The sequence below is a fragment of the Nerophis lumbriciformis genome, linkage group LG21 (genome assembly GCF_033978685.3).
Source record: "Nerophis lumbriciformis linkage group LG21, RoL_Nlum_v2.1, whole genome shotgun sequence".
NCBI classification, from domain to species: domain Eukaryota; kingdom Metazoa; phylum Chordata; class Actinopteri; order Syngnathiformes; family Syngnathidae; genus Nerophis; species Nerophis lumbriciformis.
In genome coordinates, this window is record NC_084568.2 from 12107705 (window position 1) to 12135000 (window position 27296).

Consider the following 27296-nt stretch of genomic DNA (forward strand, 5'->3'; position numbering starts at 1 on the left):
CATCATGTATCACACATGTATCACACATCATACATCACACATCATACATCACACTTCATACATCACACGTCATATATCACACATCATATATCACAGGTCATACATCACACATCGTGTATCACACGTCATATATCACACGTCATGTATCACACGTCATGTATCACACATCATGTATCACACGTCATATATCACACATCATACATCACACATCATACGTCATATATATCACGTCATATATCACACGTCATATATCACACATCATGTATCACACGTCATGTATCACACGTCATGTATCACACATCATGTATCACACATCATACATCAAACATCACACATCATGTATCACACGTCATATATCACACTCATATATCACACGTCATGTATGACACGTCATGTATCACACATCATGTATCACACATCACGTATCACACGTCATATATCACACATCATTTATCACACGTCATGTATCACACGTCATGCATCACACGTCATATATAACACATCATACATCACACGTCATATATCACACGTCATGTATCACACGTCATGTATCACACATGTATCACACGTCATATATCACACGTCATATATCACACGTCATATATCACACATCATGTATCACACGTCATGTATCACACGTCATGTATCACACATCATGTATCACACATCATACATCAAACATCACACATCATGTATCACACGTCATATATCACACTCATATATCACACGTCATGTATGACACGTCATGTATCACACATCATGTATCACACATCACGTATCACACGTCATATATCACACATCATTTATCACACGTCATGTATCACACGTCATGCATCACACGTCATATATAACACATCATACATCACACGTCATATATCACACGTCATGTATCACACGTCATGTATCACACGTCATGTATCACACATCATATATCACACATCATATATCACACATCATGTATCACACATCATGTATCACACATGTATCACACATCATATGCCACACATCATATATCACACATCATGTATCACACGTCATATATCACACGCCATGTATCACACATCATGTATCACACATCATGTATCACACATCATGTATCACACGTCATATATAACACATCATACATCACACGTCATACATCACACGTCATATATCAAACGTCATGTATCACAGATCATGTATCACACATCACGTATCACACGTCATATATCACACATCATGTATCACACGTCATGCATCACACGTCATGTATCACACATCATGTATCACACATCATGTATCACTCATCATATATCACACATCATGTATCAAACATCATACATCACACATCATACATCACACATCATGTGTCACACATGTATCACACGTCATATATCACACATCATACATCACACATCATGTGTCACACATGTATCACACGTCATATATCCATCCATCCATCCATTTTCTACCGCTTATTCCCTTTGGGGTCGCGGGGGGCGCTGGAGCCTATCTCAGCTACAATCGGGCGGAAGGCGGTTTACACCCTGGACAAGTCGCCACCTCATCGCAGGGCCAACACAGATAGACAGACAACATTCACACTCACATCCACACACTAGGGCCAATTTAGTGTTGCCAATCAACTTATCCCCAGGTGCATGTCTTTAATAATATAATAATATTATTATTATTATTATACGTCATATATCACACATCATATATCACACATCATGTATCACACATCATGTATCACACATCATGTATCACACATCATACATCACACATCATACATCACACTTTATACATCACACATGTATCACACATCATGTATCACACATCATACATCACACGTCATATATCACACGTCATGTATCACACATGTATCACACATCATACATCACACATCATGTATCACACGTCATATATCACACATGTATCACACATCATGTATCACACGTCATATATAACACATCATACATCACACGTCATATATCACACGTCATGTATCACACATCATACATCACACATCACATATCACACGTCATGTATCACACGTCATGTATCACACGTCATGTATCACACATCATGTATCACACATCATGTATCACACATCATATATCACACATCATGTATCACACATCATGTATCACACATCATATATCACACATCATGTATCACACATCATGTATCACACATCATGTATCACACATCATGTATCACACATCATGTATCACACATCATACATCATGTATCACACGTCATATATCACACATCATATATCACGTCATGTATCACACATCATGTATCACACATGATGTATCACACATCATGTATCAGACATCATGTATCACACATCATATATCACACGTCATATATCACACGACATATATCACACATCATGTATCACACATCATACATCACACATCACACATGTATCACACGTCATATATCACACGTCATATATCACACATCATGTATCACACGTCATGTATCACACGTCATGTATCACACGTCATGTATCACACATCATGTATCACACGTCATATATCACACATCATATATCACACATCATGTATCACACATCATATGTCACACATCATGTATCACACATCATACATCACACATCATGTATCACGTCATATATCACACGTCATATATCACACATCATATATCACACATCATGTATCACACATCATATATCACACATCATATATCACACATCATGTATCACACGTCATGTATCACACGTCATGTATCACACATCATGTATCACACGTCATATATCACACATCATATATCACACATCATGTATCACACATGATATATCACACATCATATGTCACACATCATGTATCACACATCATACATCACACATCATGTATCACGTCATATATCACACGTCATATATCACACATCATATATCACACATCATATCTCACACATGTATCACACGTCATGTATCACACATCATGTATCACACATATCTCACACATCATGTATCACACATGTATCACACATCATACATCACACTTCATACATCACACTTCATACATCACACGTCATATATCACACATCATATATCACAGGTCATACATCACACATCGTGTATCACACGTCATATATCACACGTCATGTATCACACGTCATACATCACACATCATACATCATATATATCACGTCGTGTATCACACATCATACATCACACATCATACATCACACTTTATACATCACACATCATGTATCACACATCATGTATCACAAATCATACATCACACGTCATATATCACACGTCATGTATCACACATCATGTATCACACATCATACATCAAACATCACACATCATGTATCACACGTCATATATCACACGTCATATATCACACGTCATGTATCACACGTCATGTATCACACATCATGTATCACACGTCATGTATCACACATCATGTATCACACATCATACATCAAACATCACACATCATGTATCACACGTCATATATCACACGTCATGTATCACACATCATGTATCACACGTCATGTATCACACATCATGTATCACACATCATACATTTGGGGCGGCATGGCGAAGTGGGTAGATCAACCGTGCCAGAAACCTGAGGGTTGCAGGTTCGCTCCCCGCCTCTTACCATCCAAAAAAAAAAAAAATCGCTGCCGTTGTGTCCTTGGGCGGGACACTTCACCCTTTGCCCCCGGTGCCACTCACACCGGTGAATTGAATGATGAATGATAGGTGGTGGTCGGAGGGGCCGTTGGCGCAAATTGCAGCCACGCTTCCGTCAGTCTGCCCCAGGGCAGCTGTGGCTATGAAAGTAGCTTACCACCACCAGGTGTGAATGATTGATGGGTTCTACATGTAAAGCGACTTTGGGTACTTAGAAAAGCGCTATATAAATCCCAGTTATTATTATTATTATTATTATACATCACACATCATGTATCACACATTTGTCGTATCACACATCATGTATCACACATCATATATCACACATCATGTATCACACAACGGGACGGCGTGGCGCAGTGGGAGAGTGGCCGTGCGCAACCCGAGGGTCCCTGGTTCAATCCCCACCTAGTACCAACCTCGTCATGTCCGTTGTGTCCTGAGCAAGACACTTCACCCTTGCTCCTGATGGCTGCTGGTTAGCTGCCTTGCATGGCAGCTCCCTCCATCAGTGTGTGAATGTGTGTGTGAATGGGTAAATGTGGAAGTAGTGTCAAAGCGCTTTGAGTACCTTGAAGGTAGAAAAGCGCTATACAAGTACAACCCATTTATCATTATCATTTATGTATCACACATCATATGTCACACATCATGTATCACACATCATGTATAACACATCATACATCACACGTCATATATCAAACGTCATGTATCACACATCACGTATCACACGTCATATATCACACATCATGTATCACACGTCATGTATCACACGTCATGCATCACACGTCATATATAACACATACATCACACGTCATATATCACACGTCATGTATCACACGTCATGTATCACACGTCATACATCAAACATCACACATCATGTATCACACGTCATATATCACACGTCATGTATCACATGTCATGTATCACACATCATATATCACACATCATGTATCACACATCATGTATCACACATCATATGTCACACATCATATGTCACACATCATGTATCACACATCATGTATCAAACATCATACATCACACATCATACATCACACATCATGTGTCACACATCATGTATCACACGTCATATATCACACATCATATATCACACATCATGTATCACACATTATGTATCACACATCATGTATCACACATCATACATCACACTTTATACATCACACATCATGTATCACACATCATGTATCACACATCATGTATCACACATCATATATCACACATCATGTATCAAACATCATACATCACACATCATACATCACACATCATGTGTCACACATCATGTATCACACGTCATATATCACACATCATATATCACACATCATGTATCACACATCATGTATCACACATCATGTATCACACATCATACATCACACTTTATACATCACACATCATGTATCACACATCATGTATCACAAATCATACATCACACGTCATATATCACACGTCATGTATCACACATCATGTATCACACATCATACATCACATATCACACGTCATGTATCACACATCATGTATCACACATCATGTATCACACATCATACATCACATATCACACGTCATGTATCACACGTCATATATCACACATCATGTATCACACATCATGTATCACACGTCATGTATCACACGTCATGTATCACACGTCATATATCACACATCATATATCACACATCATGTATCACACATTATGTATCACACATCATGTATCACACATCATACATCACACATCATACATCACACTTTATACATCACACATCATGTATCACACATCATATATCACACATCATGTATCAAACATCATACATCACACATCATACATCACACATCATGTGTCACACATCATGTGTCACACATCATGTATCACACGTCATATATCACACATCATGTATCACACATCATGTATCACACATCATACATCACACATCATACATCACACTTTATACATCACACATCATGTATCACACATCATGTATCACAAATCATACATCACACGTCATATATCACACGTCATGTATCACACATCATGTATCACACATCATACATCACATATCACACGTCATGTATCACACATCATGTATCACACATCATACATCACATATCACACGTCATGTATCACACGTCATGTATCACACATCATGTATCACACATCATGTATCACACGTCATGTATCACACGTCGTGTGACGTGTATCACACATCATGTTTCACACATCATATATCACACATCATACATCACACATCATGTATCACACATCATACATCACACATCATACATCACACGTCATGTATCATACGTCATGTATCACACGTCATGCTCTTCCCGACACTACTGGTGCTCCTAATCAGATGTAAAATTGACTTGTTCTCCTCATTGCTGTTACTTGGTGTAGACATGCTTGGGGACTGCGGGTCACAACCAAATCAACAATGGAGGCGGACTACAGTGTTGTTTTCTGAGTGTACATTTACTGTTGATGTGTTCAACAATGCCGCACACAGTTACAGTATTTTGTGTCAGTCAAACACAAACACGTTGGCCACAACTCTCGGTTTAGGAGTGTAAAATGCCATCCCACAGCAGTGTATGTATGTATGGCTTCGTCACGACATTACTACTGATGCTTCTAATCAATTGTAGAATTGTCAGTCTTTGCTTCTCAGGGTAGGCATGCACTACTACAGCACATCACAACCAAAACAATGACCAGTAATAAGCCCTCCCACAGCAGTGTGTGGCCTGGCTATTTATGGCTTTGTCTTGACACTACTGATGCTTCTAATCAATTCTTTGCTACTCAGTGTAGGCATACAATGAACAGCAATAAGCCCTCCCACAGCAGTGTGTGGTCAGGCTATGCATGGCTTTGTCTTGGCACTACTGATGCTTCTAATCAATTGTAAAATTGTCAGTCTTTGCTACTCAGGGTAGGCATGCAATGAACAATGAACAGCAATAAGCCCTCCCACAGCAGTGTGCGGCCAGGCTATGTATGGCTTCGTCTCAACACTACTGAGGCTTCTAATCAATTGTAAAATTGTCAGTCTTTGCTACTCAGGGTAGGCATGCGCGACTACGGCATATCACAACCAAAACAATGACCAGCAATAAGCCCTCCCACAGCAGTGTGTGGCTAGGCTATGTATGGCTTCGTCTCGACACTACTGATGCTTCTAATCAATTGTAAATTTGTCGGTCTTTGCTACTCAGGCTAGGCATGCAATGAACAATGAACAGCAATAAGCCCTCCCACAGCAGTGTGCAGCCAGGCTATGTATGGCTTCATCTCGACACTACTGACGCTTCTAATCAATTGTAAAATTGTCAGTCTTTGCTACTCAGGGTAGGCATGCGCGACTACAGCATATCACAACCAAAACAATGACCAGCAATAAGCCCTCCCACAGCAGTGTGTGGCCAGGCTGTGTATGGCTTCGTCTCGACACTACTGATGCTTCTAATCAATTGTAAATTTGTCGGTCTTTGCTACTCAGGCTAGGCATGCAATGAACAATGAACAGCAATAAGCCCTCCCACAGCAGTGTGCAGCCAGGCTATGTATGACTTCATCTCGACACTACTGACGCTTGTAATCAATTGTAAAATTGTCAGTCTTTGCTACTCAGGGTAGGCATGCGCGACTACAGCACATCACAACCAAAACAATGACCAGCAATAAGCCCTCCCACAGCAGTGTGTGGCCAGGCTATGCATGGCTCTCTCTTGACACTACTGATGCTTCTAATCAATTGTAAAATTGTCAGTCTTTGCTACTCAGTGTAGGCATGCAATGAAAAATGAACAGCAATAAGCCCTCCCACAGCAGTGTGCAGCCAGGCTATGTATGGCTTCATCTCGATACTACTGACGCTTCTAATCAATTGTAAAATTGTCAGTCTTTGCTACTCAGGGTAGGCATGCGCGACTACAGCACATCACAACCAAAACAATGACCAGCAATAAGCCCTCCCACAGCAGTGTGTGGCCAGGCTATGCATGGCTCTCTCTTGACACTACTGATGCTTCTAATCAATTGTAAAATTGTCAGTCTTTGCTACTCAGTGTAGGCATGCAATGAAAAATGAACAGCAATAAGCCCTCCCACAGCAGTGTGCGGCCAGGCTATGTATGGCTTCGTCTCGACATTACTGATGCTTCTAATCAATTGTAAAATTGGCGGTCTTTGCTACTCAGGGTAGGCATGCGTGACTACAGCACATCACAACCAAAACAATGACCAGCAATAAGCCCTCCCACAGCAGTGTGCAGCCAGGCTATGTATGGCTTCGTCTCGACATTACTGATGCTTCTAATCATTTGTAAAATTGGCGGTCTTTGCTACTCAGGGTAGGCATGCATGACTACAGCACATCACAACCAAAACAATGACCAGCAATAAGCCCTCCCACAGCAGTGTGCAGCCAGGCTATGTATGGCTTCGTCTTGACAAGGGCTGTGAATCTTTGGGCACCACAAGGTTCGATTCGATTCTTGAGGGTAACGATTCGATTCTCGATTCAAAATCAATACTTTTTTCAATAACATTGGGTGCCCGTTCTATGAGTAACTACATTGCTCCATAACATAGATGAACATATCTTATCAATGTTTATATTACTTAAAAGAAAACTGGCTTTGTTTGATAAAATGTTACCAAACAATTACTGAAGTGGCTGGATAGGACACATTTTGGGAGAAAAAAAAAATCGATTAAGAATCGTTACATATAAGAATCAATTCGAGTCTCTACACTACTGATGGTTCTACTACTACTCAGTTACAACCAGCAATAAGCCATCCCACAGCAGTGTGTGACCAGGCTATTGTGATTGAAAAGAACCAACTGTCTAGGCATGCGTCTTGAAAATGTGTCTCTTACCTGCGAATGTACAAGAACATCAGCAGACTCAAGAACAGCATGGCTAACACTCCCACGGTGGAACCGACCAGAACCCCCAGACTGTACCGACCTGGAAATTCCAAAACCGTGCGTAAGAAAGGGTTGAAAAGGATCATTATGTTAAAAAACAAAAGAGCAGCAAAGACCGTTTTCAATGCGAGGGGAGGACGTGTTGAAGGCCACACTGTCCAAGCCTAGAGGGTTGACGCTGAAACAGACCAACAAAAAGGTGTCTCCGTCCGGAAGCTGGAGAGTGACAACGCTGGTCGTGGCCCCGCCCTCGAGGGCCACCTCCGTGATGGCAGATTGATTGACAGGCACCCCGGATAACTCCCAACGCAGCAAAGGGGGCGGGTTGGCCCGGCTGTCACAGGAGCATCGTGTCTGGGATGAGACGTCTTCGCAGTGGGACGAGGCCAGGATCTCTGGCCGGACTGAGGAGCGGCAGTGGTTTGAACGTGCGAGAACATTCCAAACGACATGAAACGTGTGTAAAGATAGGCTCACATGTGACATTGATGTTGAGAGGCTCAGAGACGTCAAGGCCGTGGACGTTGACAGTTTGACAGTAGAAGTCTTCCTGTGAAAGTTTTTTCACGTTGAAGGAGATCGCCTCTCCCTGGCCCATCACCTCACGCTCCCCGGCAGCCACTCTGTACCACGTGAAGTTGGCCACTGCTGGATTGGCCACGCTCGTGCACCTTAAAGTCACAGTGCTGCCGTCTGGGACCGGGCCGGACGGATACACCGCCACCAAAGTGTTTCTAGGAGGATCTGGAAGAAAAATACGCTCCTGTTAGAGCTCAGTGAACACCAGAGGTGGGACCAAGTCATTGTTTTGCAAGTCACAAGTAAGTCTCAAGTCTTTGCCCTCAAGTCCGAGTCAAGTCCCGAGTCAAGACAGGCAAGCCCCGAGTCAAGTCCAAAGTCAAGACTGGAAAGTCTCAAGTCAAGTCCTAAGTCCTGCATTTTGAGTTTCGAGTCCTTTCAAGTCCTTTTAACCACAGACTAATATATTAACACAGATTGTGTATGCTTTTCAAACGCTGTATTTATTTATTAAAACAAGTGCATTTTAAATTGCAGGAAAGAAAATTGTGCTGACATTGCACTTTATAATAGCACTATTAACCAGTCATTTTAAACATTAACTCATTCCTTTACAGAACAAACACATTGAAAAATAAAGTGCAAATGTACTTATTTGTACAAAAGTGTTAACATTGAAAAAACATGACATATACGTGAACATAACAAAAAAGTTGTACTTTTTATATGTCAGGGCCCTATGCTGCATTGCATTTGCAAAAGACCAAATTAGCCAAGAGTCTGTCAGTCATTTGTGCACGATGGGGGCGTAGTATGATGCCACCATGGCTGAAAACTCGCTCCACTGGAGCACTGGAGGCAGGCACTGCCAAGACTCTCATGGCCACTCGTAACAGTGAAGGAAGAGTCTTCATGTTCAATGCCCAGAACAAAAGGGGGGAGAGAGTTGTTTTGGGTTGGTGCACTACTTGTAAGTGTATCTTGTGTTTTTTATGTTGATTTAATTAAAAAAAGAAAAGAAAAAAAATTATTTCTTGTGCGGCCCGATACCAATCGATCCACGGACCAGTACCGGGCCGTGGCCCGGTGGTTGGGGACCACTGAGGTAAACAACCAACAGTATGTCAGAAAGCTAGCTAAAACGGTACACATATTCATAATATAGTATACATTTTAACTGACCTTTATTTTACTATTTTTAGGTGGCTAAAATACGCGGTGCTGCTGACCGCCGTCTAACGTTACGTGTGATATATTGACTAACGTAACCCTGCTTAAAAAAAATCACTGAACAAAAAGTATGAATAAGGTAGTGAACTGCAACAGATTCCCGTGTTTGCAATAACGTTATAACGTTAGCAGTGAGTTTACAGCCTCACTGATTTAACTACACAGCAAATAAAAGTCACATTACTTAGCCAATAAACGTTATCTTACATCAAATTCATGACTCGAGTCTGACTCGAGTCCAAGTCATGTGACTCGAGTCCACACCTCTGGTGAACACCTTAGCTTCCTTACAGAATACTTTCAATTCAACCCTCATTTGTAAACCTCTTACAGATTTCTAACAGATTTTTGTGTCATAACATTTTATTTAGACTTAAAAAAATTTAAGCTATCGTAATATTTAAGTCCCATCTTAACACTAATTTGTATACTCTTGCCTTTAAAGGGGAACATTATCACCAGACCTATGTAAGCGTCAATATATACCTTGATGTTGCAGAAAAAAGACTATATATTTTTTTAACCGATTTCCGAAATCTAAATGGGTGAATTTTGGCGAATTAAACGCCTTTCTATTATTCGCTCTCGGAGCGATGACGTCAACGTGACGTCACATCGGGAAGCAATCCGCCATTTTCTCAAACACTGTGTCATGTCTGTGTAATCATGTTTTGTCTTAGTCATGTTTTGTTTGGTTATTGGACTTTTTAGTTTCTGGCTTTTCACTCCCTTGTCTTGTTTCCACGATTACCCATTAGTTTCACCTGTTCCACGTTTGGACTCATTGTGCACTCTTGTTTGTCACCATAGCAACCCATTAGTTTTCACCTGTCACGTCACGCACCTGTTTCACGTTTTGAGTCACACACCTGTTTTCGTTAATCATGTCTGTAGTATTTAAGTTCATTGTTTTTCAGTTTGTCTTTCTGGTGACATCCCCACATTTATGCTCTGCACAGTTCTGACTCTTTTTTCATGTCCATCGTTCAAACTGCTCCTTTTTGTCCATGCCAAGTAAGTTTTGTTTATTATTGCCACAGTTAGTGTTTTTTTGTTGTTCATAGTTTTTGCCTTTGTGCAAGTATTTGGTTTCATAGTTTGTTCTCCGCCATTGTGCGCGCCTTTTGTTTACTTCCTTGTTTTGTATTTATAGTGTTTAAATAAAAATGTACCTTCATTCCCGTCTCGCCCGAGCCAACTTTCCGTTGCCTTCGAGAAAAACTAAACCCCAGGACCAAGTCATGACACACTGAGTCAAATCAGCTCTGTTATTTTCTGTTTTTTCGACTGTTTTCCGTACCTTGGAGACATCATGCCTCGTCGGTGTGTTGTCGGAGGGTGTAACAACACGAACAGGGACAAATTCAAGTTACACCAGTGGCCCAAAGATGCGAAAGTGGCAAGAAATTGGACGAAATTTGTTCAAAATACGAGGGTGTGGGGAAAGCCGACGAAATGGTCAGTCGTTTGTTCCGCACACTTTACCGACGAAAGCTATGCTACGACAGAGATGGCAAGAATGTGTGGATATCCTGCGACACTCAAAGCAGATGCATTTCCAACGATAAAGTCAAAGAAATCTGCCGTCAGACCCCCAATCTGCCGGAGTGTGTGAGCAATTCAGGGACAAAGGACCTCGGTAGCATGGCAAGCAATGGCGGCAGTTTGTTCCCGCAGACGAGCGAGCTAAACCCCCCTGGATGTCTTGGCTCACACCGCTTCTACCGTCTCTTATGCCACCGAAGATGATCAAGAGAAGAATATCGACCCTAGCTTCCCTGGCCTGCTGACATCAACTCCAAAACTGGACAGATCAGCTTTCAGGAAAAGAGAGCAGATGAGGGTATGTCTACAGAATATATAGCGCGCCTGAAATGGGCTGTCTGCACTCTCAAAGTGCATGTTGTTGCCAAATGTATTTCATATGCTGTAAACCTAGTTCATAGTTGTTAGTTTCCTTTAATGCCAAACAAACACATACCAATCGTTGGTTAGAAGGCGATCGCCAAATTCGTCCTCGCTTTCTCCCGTGTCGCTGGCTATCGTGACGTTTTCGTCGGTTTCGCTTGCATACGGTTCAAACCGATATGGCTCAATAGCTTCAGTTTCTTCTTCAATTTCGTTTTCGCTACCTGCCTCCACACTACAACCATCCGTTTCAATACATGCGTAATCTGTTGAATCGCTTAAGCCGCTGAAATCTGAGTCTGAATCCGAGCTAATGTCGCTATAGCTTGCTGTTCTATCCGCCATGTTTGTTTGAGTTGGCATCACTATGTGACATCACAGGAAAATGGACGGGTGTATATAACGATGGTTAAAATCAGGCACTTTGAAGCTTTTTTTTTTAGGGATATTGCGTGATGGGTAAGATTTTGAAAAAAACTTCAAAAAATAAAATAAGCCACTGGGAACTGATTTTTAATGGTTTTAACCCTTCTGAAATTGTGATAATGTTCCCCTTTAAATAAACACCCCTTTTGACCAGTTGATCTGCCGTCTCTTTCCTGCTCTGCCCCCCTCCCCTGTGTGGAGAGGTAATCAGGTGACCACAGATGAGGCGCTAGCTGTTCAAAGTCAGGACCCGTGGTGGACCACTCATCTGTGCATCACTTGGTGCTGACTTGTCTCCACTCAAGATGATCCCCTACTGGCCCCCCACTATGGACTGGACTCTCACACTATTAACTAGATCCACTCGACATCCATTGCATCGGTCGCCCAGGGGAACGGGTTCCCACATCTGCGGTCCTCTCCAAGGTTTCTCATTGTGCCCATTGGGTTGAGTTTTTCCTTGCCCCGATGTGGGATCAGGGGCCGTATTTATCAAGCGTCTTAGAATTACTCCTAAGAAGTCTGCTAAGAGTTGACTTATGAGTAAAGAAATTCTTCACTGAAAGCTGCACTTAAAAATTAGTTATCAAGCGTCTTACCCACACTTTCAGCGAAGTGTAGGACTGAATCTTAAGTGTCACACTCAGAGCTGAATTACGACATTACTATGTGCCGTAAACGGAATATTAGGTGACGTCATTTCCGTGTCCATAGAAATGACCAATCACGGAAGGGAATCCCTTGTCTAAGAATAAAGAAATATCTTGGAAATATTTAAGTGGACAATGGGAGTGTATATTTTGACATTAAACTACAAAATAAGACAAAACAAACAAACAATATTGGCAATGAATCAAAAATAAATGTTTCCTTTTCTTTCCAATTCATTTTACTTAATGGACTAAATATGCAAATTCTCAGGACTTAAGTGTAAAATGGCACTCTAAGACGCTTGATAAATACGGCCCCTGAGGGGGGGGATGTTGTTGTGGATTGTGCAGCCCTTTGAGACACTTGTGATTAAGGGCTATATAAATAAACTTTGATTGATTGACTTTTAATATACATTTTAAACATGAAAACCAAGTTACAGTTTAATTAAGGCAGAGAAAAATGGCAACTCTGTAAATGTGGTAAATGAAAGGGAAAAAACAAGTGGTATCCATCTATCCATCTTCTTCCGCTTAGCTGAGGTCGGGTCGCGGGGGAAGCAGCCTAAGCAGGGAAGCCCAGACTTTCCTCTCCCCAGCCACTTCGTCCAGCTCTTCCCGGGGAATCCTGAGGCGTTCCCAGGCCAGCCGGGAGACATAGTCTTCCCAACGTGTCCTGGGTCTTCCCCGTGGCCTCCTACCGGTCGGACGTGCCCTAAACACCTCCCTAGGGCATACTTGCCAACCCTCCCGAATTTTCTGGGAGACTCCCGAAATTCAGCGCCTCTCCCGAAAACCTCCCGGGACAAATACTCTCCCGAAAATCTCCCGATTTTCAGCCGGAGCTGGAGGCCACGCCCCCTCCAGCTCCATGCGGACCTGAGTGAGGACAGCCTTTTCTTTATGACAACAGGGGTGACAAGAACTAAATCATCCAGACTAGAGATAAATTGTATTATTATGTTTATCTTACCTAAAAATAAATATATTTATTAATTAAAAAAAAAAAAAAATACATTTTTACTATTTTTTGCTAAAAACAGCAAAATTAATTGTATTTTTATTTGTATTTTTTCTGACTGCTTATTACATCCAGCCATATAATTAGACATTAAAATAAACATATTTGAAATCATTAATTTTAAATGATCATAATTCATTTAAAATGACCATATTTAATTATTAAAATAATTGCTTGTTTATCAACAACTTTAACATTTTATTCATTACATTTTGAAGCTCTCAGAAGCCAAGTTATGTTATATTCCTTAAGATTTATTTATGCAAGTTTGAAGTATCAATTATCTAAACACAGTTTTGTTTGCATATTTTCAGTATGTAGATATATATATATATATATATATATATATATATATATATATATGTATATGCATATATATATATGTAGATATATATATATATATATATGCATATATATATATATATATATATATATATATATATATATATATATATATATGCATATATATATATATATATGCATATATATATATATATATATCTACATATATATATATGCATATACATATATATATATGTTATATATATATATATATATATATATATATATATAACATATATATATATGTATATGCATATATATATATGTAGATATATATATATATATATATATATATATATATATATATATGCATATATATATATATATATATATATGTATATGCATATATATATATATATATATATATATATATATGCATATATATATATATATATGCATATATATATATATATATATATATATATATATATGCATATATATATATATCTACATATATATATATGCATATACATATATATATATGTTATATATATATATATATATATATAACATATATATATATGTATATGCATATATATATATGTAGATATATATATATATATATGCATATATATATATATATATATATATATATATATATATATATATATATATATATATATATATATATCTACATATATATATATGCATATACATACATATATATATATATGTTATATATATATGTATGTATGAAATACTTGACTTGGTGAATTCTAGCTGTCAATATACTCCTCCCCTCTTAACCACACCCCCGCCCTCAACCACGCCCCCCACCCCCCACCTCCCGAAATCGAAGGTCTCAAGGTTGGCAAGTATGCCCTAGGGAGGCGTTCGGGTGGCATCCTGACCAGATGCCCGAACCACCTCATCTGGCTCCTCTCGATGTGGAGGAGCAGCGGCTTTACTTTGAGCTCCCCCCTATCTCTAAGGGAGAGCCCCGCCACCCGGCGGAGGAGACTCATTTCGACCGCTTGTACCCGTGATCTTGTCCTTTCGGTTAAAACCCAAAGCTCATGACCATAGGTGAGGATGGGAACGTAGATCGGCCGGTAAATTGAGAGCTTTGCCTTCCGGCTCAGCTCCTTCTTCACCACAACAGATCGATACAGCGTCCGCATTACTGAAAACGCCGCACCGATCCGCCTGTCGATCTCACGATCCACTCTTCCCTCACTCGTGAACAAGACTCCGAGGTACTTGAACTCCTCCACTTGGGGCAAGACCTCCTCTCCAACCCGGAGATGGCACTCCACCCTTTTCTGGGCGAGAACCATGGACTCGGACTTAGAGGTGCTGATTCCCATCCCAGTCGCTTCACACTCGGCTGCGAACCGATCCAGTGAGAGCTGAAGATCCTGGCCAGATGAAGCCATCAGGACCACATCATCTGCAAAAAGCAGAGACCTAATCCTGCAGCCACCAAACCGGATCCCCTCAACGCCTTGACTGCGCCTAGAAATTCTGTCCATAAAAGTTATGAACAGAATCGGTGACAAAGGGCAGCCTTGGCGGAGTCCAACCCTCACTGGAAACGTGTCCGACTTACTGCCGGCAATGCGGACCAAGCTCTGGCACTGATCATACAGGGAGCGGACCGCCACAATCAGACAGTCCGATACCCCATACTCTCTGAGCACTCCCCACAGGACTTCCCGGGTTACACAGTCGAATGCCTTCTCCAAGTCCACAAAGCACTGGTTGGGCAAACTCTCATGCACCCTCAAGGACCCTGCCGAGAGTATGAAAAAAAAATGTAAGTAATGTGTAATTAGATGTTTTTGTAGGGCTGTCAAACGATTAAAATAAATAATCGCGATTAATCCCAGTTTGCTCCTAGTTAACTCCAAATTAATCACGATCAATCACAGATAATAATTTTTGTGCACTAGACAGATAATTTTCAAGTTTTAACTCCATGAACGGACAATTCATTTGCTTTCATGAAATGTGTTTTAAAAAGTTCATCACAAACACCATTTAATGACAATAAGAAAAAAAATTGCCTGCTGTGTTGGTGTTTGTGCACAGTCATGTTGGAAGAGGAAGGGGCTTGCTCCAAACTGTTCCCACAAGGTTGGGAGCATAGAATTGTCCAAAATGTTTTGGTATCCTGGAGCATTCAAAGTTCCTTTCACTGGAACTAAGGAAAAACAACCCCAAACCATAATTCCTCCTCCACCAAATTTCACACTTGGCACAATGCAGTCCAAAATGTAGCATTCTCCTGGCAACCTCCAAACCCAGACTCGTCCGTCAGATTACCAGATGGAAAAGCGTGATTCATCACTCCAGAGAACGCGTCTCCACTGCATCCCACGCTTTGCATTAGACTTGGTGATGTATGGCTTAGATGCAGCTGTTCCCCCATGGAAACCCATTCCATGAAGCTCTCTGCGTACTGTACGTGGGCTAATTGGAAGGTCACATGGCGTTTGGAGCTCTGTAGCAACTGACTGTGCAGAAAGTCTTTGCACTATGCACTTCAGCATCCGCTGACCCCTCTCTCTCAGTTTACCTGGCCTACCACTTGGTGGCTGAGTTGCTGTTGTTCCCAAACTCTTCACTTTTCTTATAATAAAGTTGATTTTGGAATATTTAGGAGCGAGGGAAATTTCACGACTGGATTTGTTGCACAGGTGGCATCCTATGACAGTTCCACGCTGGAAATCACTGAGCTCCTCCATGCCTAAGTGCTTGATTTTATACATCTGTGATTAGGACACCTGATTCTGATCATTTTGATGGGCGGCCAAATACTTTTGGCAATAAAGTGTATATTCCGAGCGCGATGATGTCACGTTATCGATGGGGAAATGCAATTTTTAGACAATATGATTTGCCTGAGCGGTTAGGAGACACCGAGAGTAACAAGCAGTAGGAAATGGATTAGAAAGCACAGATTAAGAAAAAGAAATAAATTAATACTTTTTTTTTTTTTTTTTTACTTGGATTTTGGACTGTGTGCTGTAGTTTGGGGACCCCTGATGTAGATGATCATATCTGCTGTACATATTTACTTTAGAAAAGTTGGATACTTCTCTTGTTGCCTTATTTGTATTTGACTTTATTAAATGTTTAGGTAGAAATCTTTTCTTTTCTTTTTTTTTTAAACAAAAACAGTTTTCTTTTAAGTAAATTGGTCAGAGCAGTTTTATGGAGAAATGTAGCAAATCATACAACTGGCATCCGAAGTTATTAAAAAAGTATTGATTTCGAATGGAGAATCAATTCTGAATTGAATCGTTACCCCCAAGAATGAACTTTTCACTTACATTCAACGTCCAGCTGAACGGCGACCGAGAGGTCCTCTCCCAACTGGTTTATGGCTCTACAGCGATAGAGCGCGCGATCTCTCTCCTCCACACGTTCCAACATCAAAACCCCGTCCGTCTCGTTGTGTATTCGGTTGCCGTTTTTTAACCAGTCATGGTTGGACACAGGCGGTTTGGCCCGGCTTTGACACAGCAGCAGCACAGCGTCGCCCTCCACAATCGGACCAGCGGGCTCGAAGATAACTGTTGTTTCCTTGGGAGGAACTGTGAGAAGAAACACCATTCATTATGTTGCATTTAAGACAGGGTTGTCCAAAGTGCGGCCCGGGGGCCATTTGCGGCCTGCAGGTATTTTTTCAACGGCCCCAGTGCACGTTCTAAAAATACGATAAAAAAAAAAAAAAGTGGTATAAAAGAGCAAACAGGTAAAATGAATTATATAGCGCTTTTCTCTAGTGACTCAAAGCACGTTTACATAGTGAAACCCAATATCTAAGTTCCATTTAAACCAGTGTGGGTGGCACTGGGAGCAGGTGGGTAAAGTGTCTTGCCCAAGGACACAACGGCAGGGACTAGGATGGCGGAAGGGGGGATCGAACCTGGAACCCTCAAGTTGCTGGCACGGCCACTCTACCAACCGAGCTAAACCGCCGCACGTAATGTAACACGAAAATGTTGCAATGTTGACTCTAATAGCGCAAAGCTGCCATGCAGGCTGTTTCTTTCTTTAAAAAATAATAATGAATCAAAATCAATGTCATTATGAATTATTGACCTATTCAAGGCTCACATTACGTCACATTAAATATTCCACTTTGAGATATTTTTTGGGAGGAAAATGTTGCATATTTTGTGTTTTTGCCATATAAAAAAACTACGTTTTTTTTTTTTCTTTAAAGAAGGGCCTAAAATGGACAAACAAAAAACAGAAACAACAATAAAACTTATAATTGACGGATGGATTTGAAGTTGATCTCGAGATTATTGTGTTAAAAGTAAACAGTAAAAAAAAAAATGTGTAATTTATTTTTTAACGCTTTAATGAGTAGGACCCTTTTAGATCCCCCAATAATTTTTTTTAAGTGTCATTGCTCAAAAAATATATAAAATCAATGTTATGAGTTATTGAGCTTTTTAAGGCTCCAATTATTATATGATCTCAAATATTCCCCTTAAAAATGTTATTGGGTGAAAATATTGCATATTTTTGGGTTTTTTGTTCATAAAAAAACAGGGTTTTCTTTGACAAAAAGGGCATACAACTTAAATATTTAACAACTTTATCTTGACGGATAGACCTAATGTTGATCTAGAGATGTAAACCTTGAATAATAATAATAATAATAATAATAATAATAATAATACTAAATCATGACACATTTTTAATAATTTTTTGACCAAAACCCTTTGGGGTCTCAGGGAAATGTAACAAGGAAATGTCGCAATGTGGACTCTAATAGCGCAAAGCTGCCATGCAGGCTGTTTCTTTCTTTAAAAAATAATAATGAATCAAAATCAATGTCATAATGAATTATTGACCTATTCAAGGCTCACATTACGTCACATTGAATATTCCACTTTGAGATATTTTTTTGGGGGAAAATGTTGCATATTTTGTGTTTTTGCCATATAAAAAAACTACGTTTTTTTTTTCTTTAAAGAAGCGCCTAAAATGGACAAACAAAAAACAGAAACAACAATAAAACTTATAATTGACGGATGGATTTGAAGTTGATCTCGAGATTATTGTGTTAAAAGTAAACAGTAAAAAAAAAATGTGTAATTTATTTTTTAACGCTTTAATGAGTAGGACCCTTTTAGATCCCCCAATAAAAAATGTTTAAGTGTCATTGCTCCAAAAATATATAAAATCAATGTTATGAGTTATTGAGCTTTTTAAGGCTCCAATTATTATATGATCTCAAATATTCCCCTTAAAAATGTTATTGGGTGAAAATGTTGCATATTTTGGGGGTTTTTTTCATAAAAAAAACAAGGTTTTCTTTGACAAAAAGGGCATACAACTTAAATATTTAACAACTTTATCTTGACAGATAGACCTAATGTTGATATAGAGATGTAAACCTTGAATAATAATAATAATAATACTAAATCATGACACATTTTTAATAATTTTTTGACCAAAACCCTTTGGGGTTTCAGAGAAATGTAACAAGGAAATGTTGCAATGTTGACTCTAATAGCGCAAAGCTGCCATACAGGCTGTTTCTTTCTTTAAAAAATAATAATGAATCAAAATCAATGTCATTATGAATTATTGACCTATTCAAGGCTCACATTACGTCACATTAAATATTACACTTTGAGATATTTTTTGGGGGGGGAATGTTGCATATTTTGTGTTTGCCATAAAAAAAACTATGTTTTTTTTTTTTCTTTAAAGCAGCGCCTAAAATGGACAAACAAAAAACATAAACAACAATAAAACGTATAATTGACGGATGATTTAAAGTTGATCTCGAGATTATGGTGTTAAAAGTAAACAGTAAAAAAAAAGAAAAGTGTAATTTATTTTTCAACACTTTAATGAGTAAGGACCCTTTTAGATCCCCCAATAATTTTTTTTTAAATGTCATTGCTCAAAAAATAATTAAAATCAATATTGTTATAAGTTGTTGACCTTTTTAAGGCTCCAATTATTATATGATCTCAAATTTCCCCTTAAAAATGTTATTGGGTGAAAATATTGCATATTTGTGTGTTTTTTTCATTAAAAAAACAGGGTTTTCTTTGACAAAAAGGGCATACAACTTAAATATTTAACAACTTTATCTTGACAGATAGACCTAATGTTGATCTAGAGATGTAAACCTTGAATAATAATAATACTAAATAATGACACATTCTTAATAATTTTTTGACCAAAACCCTTTGGGGTCTCCGGGATCAAGCCTGAGTGGAGGCCTAAATGTGTATTTTTTATACATATTGTCAGAATAATTGTATCTAAGTTATCACAAAACTTTGTGTTTCAATGAGTTCCCGGCGAGAAGACAAACCTACCAAGAAGAAGACTTGTAAAACTCCACTGTGTAGGATGGGAAGCAACATGAAGGTGTTCTGTTTCTTTGATGCATTGTAATTAACAGAGAGATATTGTCTTGACCCGAGAACTACAAAGCGAAGAGGAAGCAGGACCTTACTCCCCTCAAGTCACCTCTTCTATTAACTGTTTTACAACCTTTTCTTTGAACTGTTGTAATCAAAGGCGATGGCTGTTTACGACCCCCGTCCCTTAGAAACAGCTGTTGCCATGTAATCAGGGAAAGTCCAAATAAAAGAGGCGTACAATCTTTCGTCAGGAGCGTGTTGGAACACTGTACAATGGTACAGGTGTACGCGCTCTCCTCAATTGAGCCATATTTAATTCTGTCTCTGTTTAATTCCTTGCTTCTTGTCTTGTTTAATGGATGTCATCAGTGTTTGAACCTGACACATATATTGTACGGGTTTTTTGAAATAAAAATGATCAAAATGGCGCCCGCTTGCTTTGATTTTTCAGTGTGCTCAGTGGAAAAAGTTTGGACACCCCTGATTTAAGATCACGCCCTACTGGACTGGGATGGGAGGTCAGGGAAAAAAAAGTCACACATCCCCCCCTCCATCGAAATTGGCACTTTTCAGAGGGGTCTCATTCCCACCCCTGTTGTTTCATGTGTTTAGGTCACTTGCTTAGCACTTTACTGCTCTAGGACAGGGGTGTCAAACTCATTTTAGCTCAGGGGCCGCATGGAGGAAAATCTATTCCCAAGTGGGTAAAATCAGAGCATGATAACTTAAAAATAAAGACAACTCCAGGTTGCTCTCTTTGTTCGACTTTGGCCAAAAATAGAACAAGCACATTCTGAAAACGTACAAATCACAAATAATCCTCTGGACAAAACACTTCAAGTTTGTTGAAAATTCTGAGGAAATTGGTGCAGTTTCAAAAACACAACAAGCTTAGACTTGGTCTCAGTGTATCTAACAAAGCCAGGATTAAACTTGAAGTCCCAGTCTTTCTGGGATTGAACAAATGGTAAACACTTCTAGGTATGAAATACCTCCTTTGTGGTGTCCACCTATCAATCCAGTGCTAACTCAACAAACGGTAACATCTTATTACCGTTATAGGATGTCACTTTTCTGCTGTACATTCATTTTCACCGGAACCTGTTAATCTTTTCACAAGTTGGTCCTAGTAAGTAGTGCTTCGTGTTGGGTATGACATGGACTTACATTGCACGTCTATCAGCGTTCTGGATGAGTTCTGGTATCCATATCTGTTATGGACTCTGCAGTAAAAGCTGATTGTGTCCTCTGTGACCTTGATGTAGAGTCGTTGACTGTATCCCACCGGTTTCACCTGACCGCCGTCCACTTGGTACCAGGTGTAGCTGTCCACAGCTGGGTTGGCGTCGGTGTTGCAGGTCAGCGTGATGTAAGTGCCCTCCGTCACAGGACTCACGTAGCTGACTGATGTGTTCTTTGGAGCGTCTAAGAGAACAATTCAGTATCAACCAACAAAGTTCTTTTAAAGACATTTGACGCTGTAGATCAGAGGTCTTCAGGCCCTCAAGGACCCTCAAACGGATGGCGAATTCCTGATTATAACTCATGTATAAAATGGTGTTTTAAATGAAAGGTAACTTGTCAAAATGTGGTTTCTGCGGTGGACGGTAGTCCTTTGTTTTGGTTTTTTTTCATTTTTCATTCCATTTTTCCGATCCAAACACTTAAGATGCGACTTTAAGGTTTTACTACTTACAAACCCCGTTTCCATATGAGTTGGGAAATTGTGTTAGATGTAAATATAAACGGAATACAAAGATTTGCAAATCATTTTCAACCCATATTCAGTTGAATATGCTACAAAGACAACATATTTGATGTTCAAACTGCTATACATTTATTTATTTTTTTGCAAATAATCATTAACTTTATAATTTGATGCCAGCAACACGTGACAAAGAAGTTGGGAAAGGTGGCAATAAATACTGATAAAGTTGAGGAATGCTCATCAAACACTTATTTGGAACATCCCACAGGTGAACAGGCTAATTGGGAACAGGTGGGTGCCATGATTGGGTATAAAAGTAGATTCCATTAAATGCTCAGTCATTCACAAACAAGGATGGGGCGAGGGTCACCACTTTGTCAACAATTGCGTGAGCAAATTGTTGTACAGTTTAAGAAAAACCTTTCTCAAGCAGCTATTGCAAGGAATTTAGGGATTTCACCATCTACGGTCCGTAATATCATCAAAGGGTTCAGAGAATCTGGAGAAATCACTGCACGTAAGCAGCTAAGCCCGTGACCTTCGATCCTTCAGGCTGTACTGCATCAACAAGCGACATCAGTGTGTAAAGGATATCACCACATGGGCTCAGGAACACTTCAGAAACCCACTGTCAGTAACTACAGTTGGTCGCTACATCTGTAATGCAAGTTAAAACTCTCCTATGTAAGGTGAAAACCGTTTATCAACAACACCCAGAAATGCCGTCGGCTTCGCTGGGCCTGAGCTCATCTAAGATGGACTGATGCAAAGTGGAAAAGTGTTCTGTGGTCTGACGAGTTCACATTTCAAATTGTTTTTGGAAACTGTGGACGTCGTGTCCTCCGGACCAAAGAGGAAAAGAACCATCCGGATTGTTATAGGCGCAAAGTTGAAAAACCAGCATCTGTGATGGTATGGGGGTATGTTAGTGCCCAAGACATGGGTAACTTACACATCTGTGAAGGCGCCATTAATGCTGAAAGGTACATACAGGTTTTGGAGCAACATATGTTGCCATCCAAGCAACGTTACCATGGACGCCCCTGCTTATTTCAGCAAGAAAATGCCAAGCCACGTGCTACATCAACGTGGCTTCATAGTAAAAGAGTGCGGGTACTAGACTGGCCTGCCTGTAGTCCAGACCTGTCTCCCATTGAAAATGTGTGGCGCATTATGAAGCCTAAAATACCACAACGGAGACCCCCGGACTGTTGAACAACTTAAGCTGTACATCAAGCAAGAATGAATTCCACCTGAGAAGCTTAAAAAATGTGTCTCCTCAGTTCCCAAACCTTTACTGAGTGTTGTTAAAAGGAAAGGCCATGTAACACAGTGGTGAACATGCCCTTTCCCAACTACGGTACTTTGGCACGTGTTGCAGCTATGAAATTCTAAGTTAAATATTATTTGCAAAAAAAAAAAATAAAGTTTATGAGTTTGAACATCAAATATGTTGTCTTTGTAGTGCATTCAATTGAATATGGGTTGAAAATGATTTGCAAATCATTGTATTCCGTTTATATTTACATCTAACACAATTTCCCAACTCATATGGAAACGGGGTTTGTACGTACAAAAAGGAAATGGTCTTTGACTTTGAGTTTATTTTTAAAACAGGGACAGTAGATATTGATGAACACTCAAGTGACAATATGCAAGATTGTAGGCAGGGCCGGTTTTTGCTCTAGGCCAGGGGTGTCCAAAGCACGGCCCGGGGGCCATTTGCGGCCCACAGGTAATTTTTTTAACGGCCCCACGGCACATTCTAAAAATACGATTAGAAAACAAAACATAAAAAGTGGTATAAAAAGAGCAAACGGGTGAAATGTAACAAGGAAATGTTGCAATGTTGACTTTAATAGCACAAAGCTGCCATGCAGGCTGTTTCTTTCTTTAAAAAATAATAATGAATCAAAATCAATGTCATTATGAATTATTGACCTATTCAAGGCTCACAGTACGTCACATTAAATATTCCACTTTGAGATATTTTGGGGGGGGAAATGTTGCATATTTTGTGTTTGCCATATAAAAAACTATGTTTTTCTTTACTTTAAAGAAGGGCCTAAAATGGACAAACAAAAAACAGAAACAACAATAAAACTTATAATTGACGGATAGATCTGAAGTTGATCTCGAGGTTATTGTGTTAAAAGTTTTAAAAAAAAAGTATAATTTATTTTTTAACACTTTAATGAGTAGGACCCTTTTGGATCCCCAATAATTTTAGTAGGACTTTTTTTTTTTTTTTTTAAGTGTCATTGCTCAAAAAAATAATAATGAATTCAAATCAATGTTATGAGTTATTGACCTTTTTAAGGCTCCAATTATTATACAATCTGTATGCACAAACGCCAAAACCAGTGAAGTTGTCACGTTGTGTAATTCGAAAATAAAAACAGAATACAATGATTTGCAAATCCTTTTCAACTTATATTCAATTGAATAGACTGCAAAGACAAGATACTTAATGTTCGAATTTAATGTTTTGGCAAAAAATCATTAAATTAGAATTTAATGGCAGCAACACATTGCAAAAAAAGTTGGCACAGGGGCATTATTACCAGTTTGTTACATGGCCTTTCCTTTTAACAACACCCAGTAAACGTTTGGGAACTGAGGAGACCAATTTTTGAAGTTTTTCAGGTGGAATTATTTCCCATTCTCGCTTTACGTACAGCTTAAGTTGTTCAACAGTCCGGGGGTCTCCGTTGTGGTATTTTAGGCTTCATAGTGCACCACACATTTTCAACGGGGGACAGGTCTGGACTACAGGCAGGCCAGTCTAGTACCCACACTTTTTTACTATGAAGCCACGCTGTTGTAACACATGCAGAATGTGACTTGGTATTGTCTTGCTGAAATAAGCAGGGGCGTCCATGAAAAAGACCTTGCTTGGATGGCAACAAATGTTGCTCCTGTACTGTATGTACCTGTGGGGAGGCGGGGCCGGCGGTCCGACACCGGGGCCCGCTCCAAAACGGCGGCGAGGAGGCGTGGCCGGCGGACCCGCGTCCAAATGGACTACATGTGCGTGGGTCGGGCAGCTGGGCACAATCAGATAATTTCCTGAGAGATGGGGAGGGAGGTGGAGAGCCAGAGGCAAGACACGCAGCAACGTATGCAGTGAGAGCAAGACGCCGACGACGAAGACGCGGCCGGCTGAAAAGCAGGAGGCGGATCGCGCAGCAGGTGGAGCCGGAGCTGAAAAGCGGCCAGCAAAAGACTTTTTGATATTGAAAAATAAAGAAGTCAAACCTGCACACGACAATGTCGTCCTTGGATGGTCCTGAGAACCCACCCGGAAGCAAGAGTCTTCCACAGTACCTTTCAGCATTAATGGTGCCTTCACAGATGTGTAAGTTACCCATGTCTTGGGCACTAATACACCCCCATGTAAATGTGTGTTAGTCATGTATGATGTCTTTTTGTTATTTTTTTTGTGTGATGTGTAATGTCTAGTGTTTAAATGTACGGCAGTGACAATGAATTTCCCCAAGGGGACCAATAAATCTAATCTAATCTAATCTAAAAATCTAATCATACCATCACAGATGCTGGCTTTTACACTTTGCGCCTATAACAATCCGGATGGTTCTTTTCCTCTTTGGTCCGGAGGACACGACGTCCACAGTTTCCAAAAACAATTTGAAATGTGGACTCGTCAGACCACAGAACACTTTTCCACTTTGCATCAGTCCATCTTAGATGAGCTCGGGCCCAGCGAAGCCGGCGGCGTTTCTGGGTGTTGTTGATAAATGGCTTTCGCTGTGCATAGTAGAGTTTTAACTTGCACTTACAGATGTAGCGACCAACTGTAGTTACTGACAGTGGTTTTCGGAAGTGTTCCTTAGCCCATGTGGTGATATCCTTTACACAGGAGGGTTCGAAGGTCTGTAATGTCATCGCTTACGTGCAGTGATTTCTACAGATTCTCTGAACCTTTTGATGATATTACAGCCCGTAGATGGGGAAATCCCTAAATTCCTTTCAATAGCTCGTTGAGAAATGTTGTTCTTAAACTGTGGGATGTTCCAAATAAGTGTTTGATGAGCATTCCTCAACTTTCTCAGGTCTTTTTTGCCACTTGTGCCAGCTTTTTTGAAACATGTTGCAGGCATCAAATTCCAAATGAGCTAATATTTGCAAAAAATAACAAAGTTTTCCAGTTCGAATGCTAAGTATCTTGTCTTTGCAGTCTATTCAATTGAATATAGATTGAAAATGATTGTATTTTGTTTATATTTACAATTTACACAACGTGCCAACTTCACTGGTTTTGGGGTTTGTACTTGAGGTTGTGGTACGCAGATTTTCTTGATGGTTGTGTTTTAATGTCTTAAGGCCGCAGGACATACTCGGAATGGTTGTTCCTGGAGCCAACACAAATCTTGCTGCTCCGTGGTCATGGAATAACTTACGAAAGGATCTGAGGTTTCCTGAGCTGATCAATTTGGGGGAATTTCAGGCCATTTTAAAGGATTGAGAACCTGTTTCTATTGGGCATTGTACTTGTTTTTAAGCTGGTTTTTTTACTGAAAC

General features: G+C 39.8%; 1 protein-coding gene across 1 annotated transcript in view; it reads right to left on the reverse strand.

The window, feature by feature from the left end:
• The window catches only part of LOC133621143 (B-cell receptor CD22-like), a 52088-nt gene that overhangs the window by 12930 nt on the left and 11862 nt on the right, over nt 1-27296 (reverse strand). Inside the window, exons 6-10 of the mRNA XM_061983032.2 lie at nt 22214-22471; nt 17975-18238; nt 9081-9347; nt 8720-9007; nt 8553-8643 (exon numbers count right to left, since the gene is read on the reverse strand). Of these exons, the coding sequence (XP_061839016.1) occupies nt 8553-8643; nt 8720-9007; nt 9081-9347; nt 17975-18238; nt 22214-22471 (1168 nt within the window). The remainder of the gene's footprint in view (nt 1-8552; nt 8644-8719; nt 9008-9080; nt 9348-17974; nt 18239-22213; nt 22472-27296) is intronic.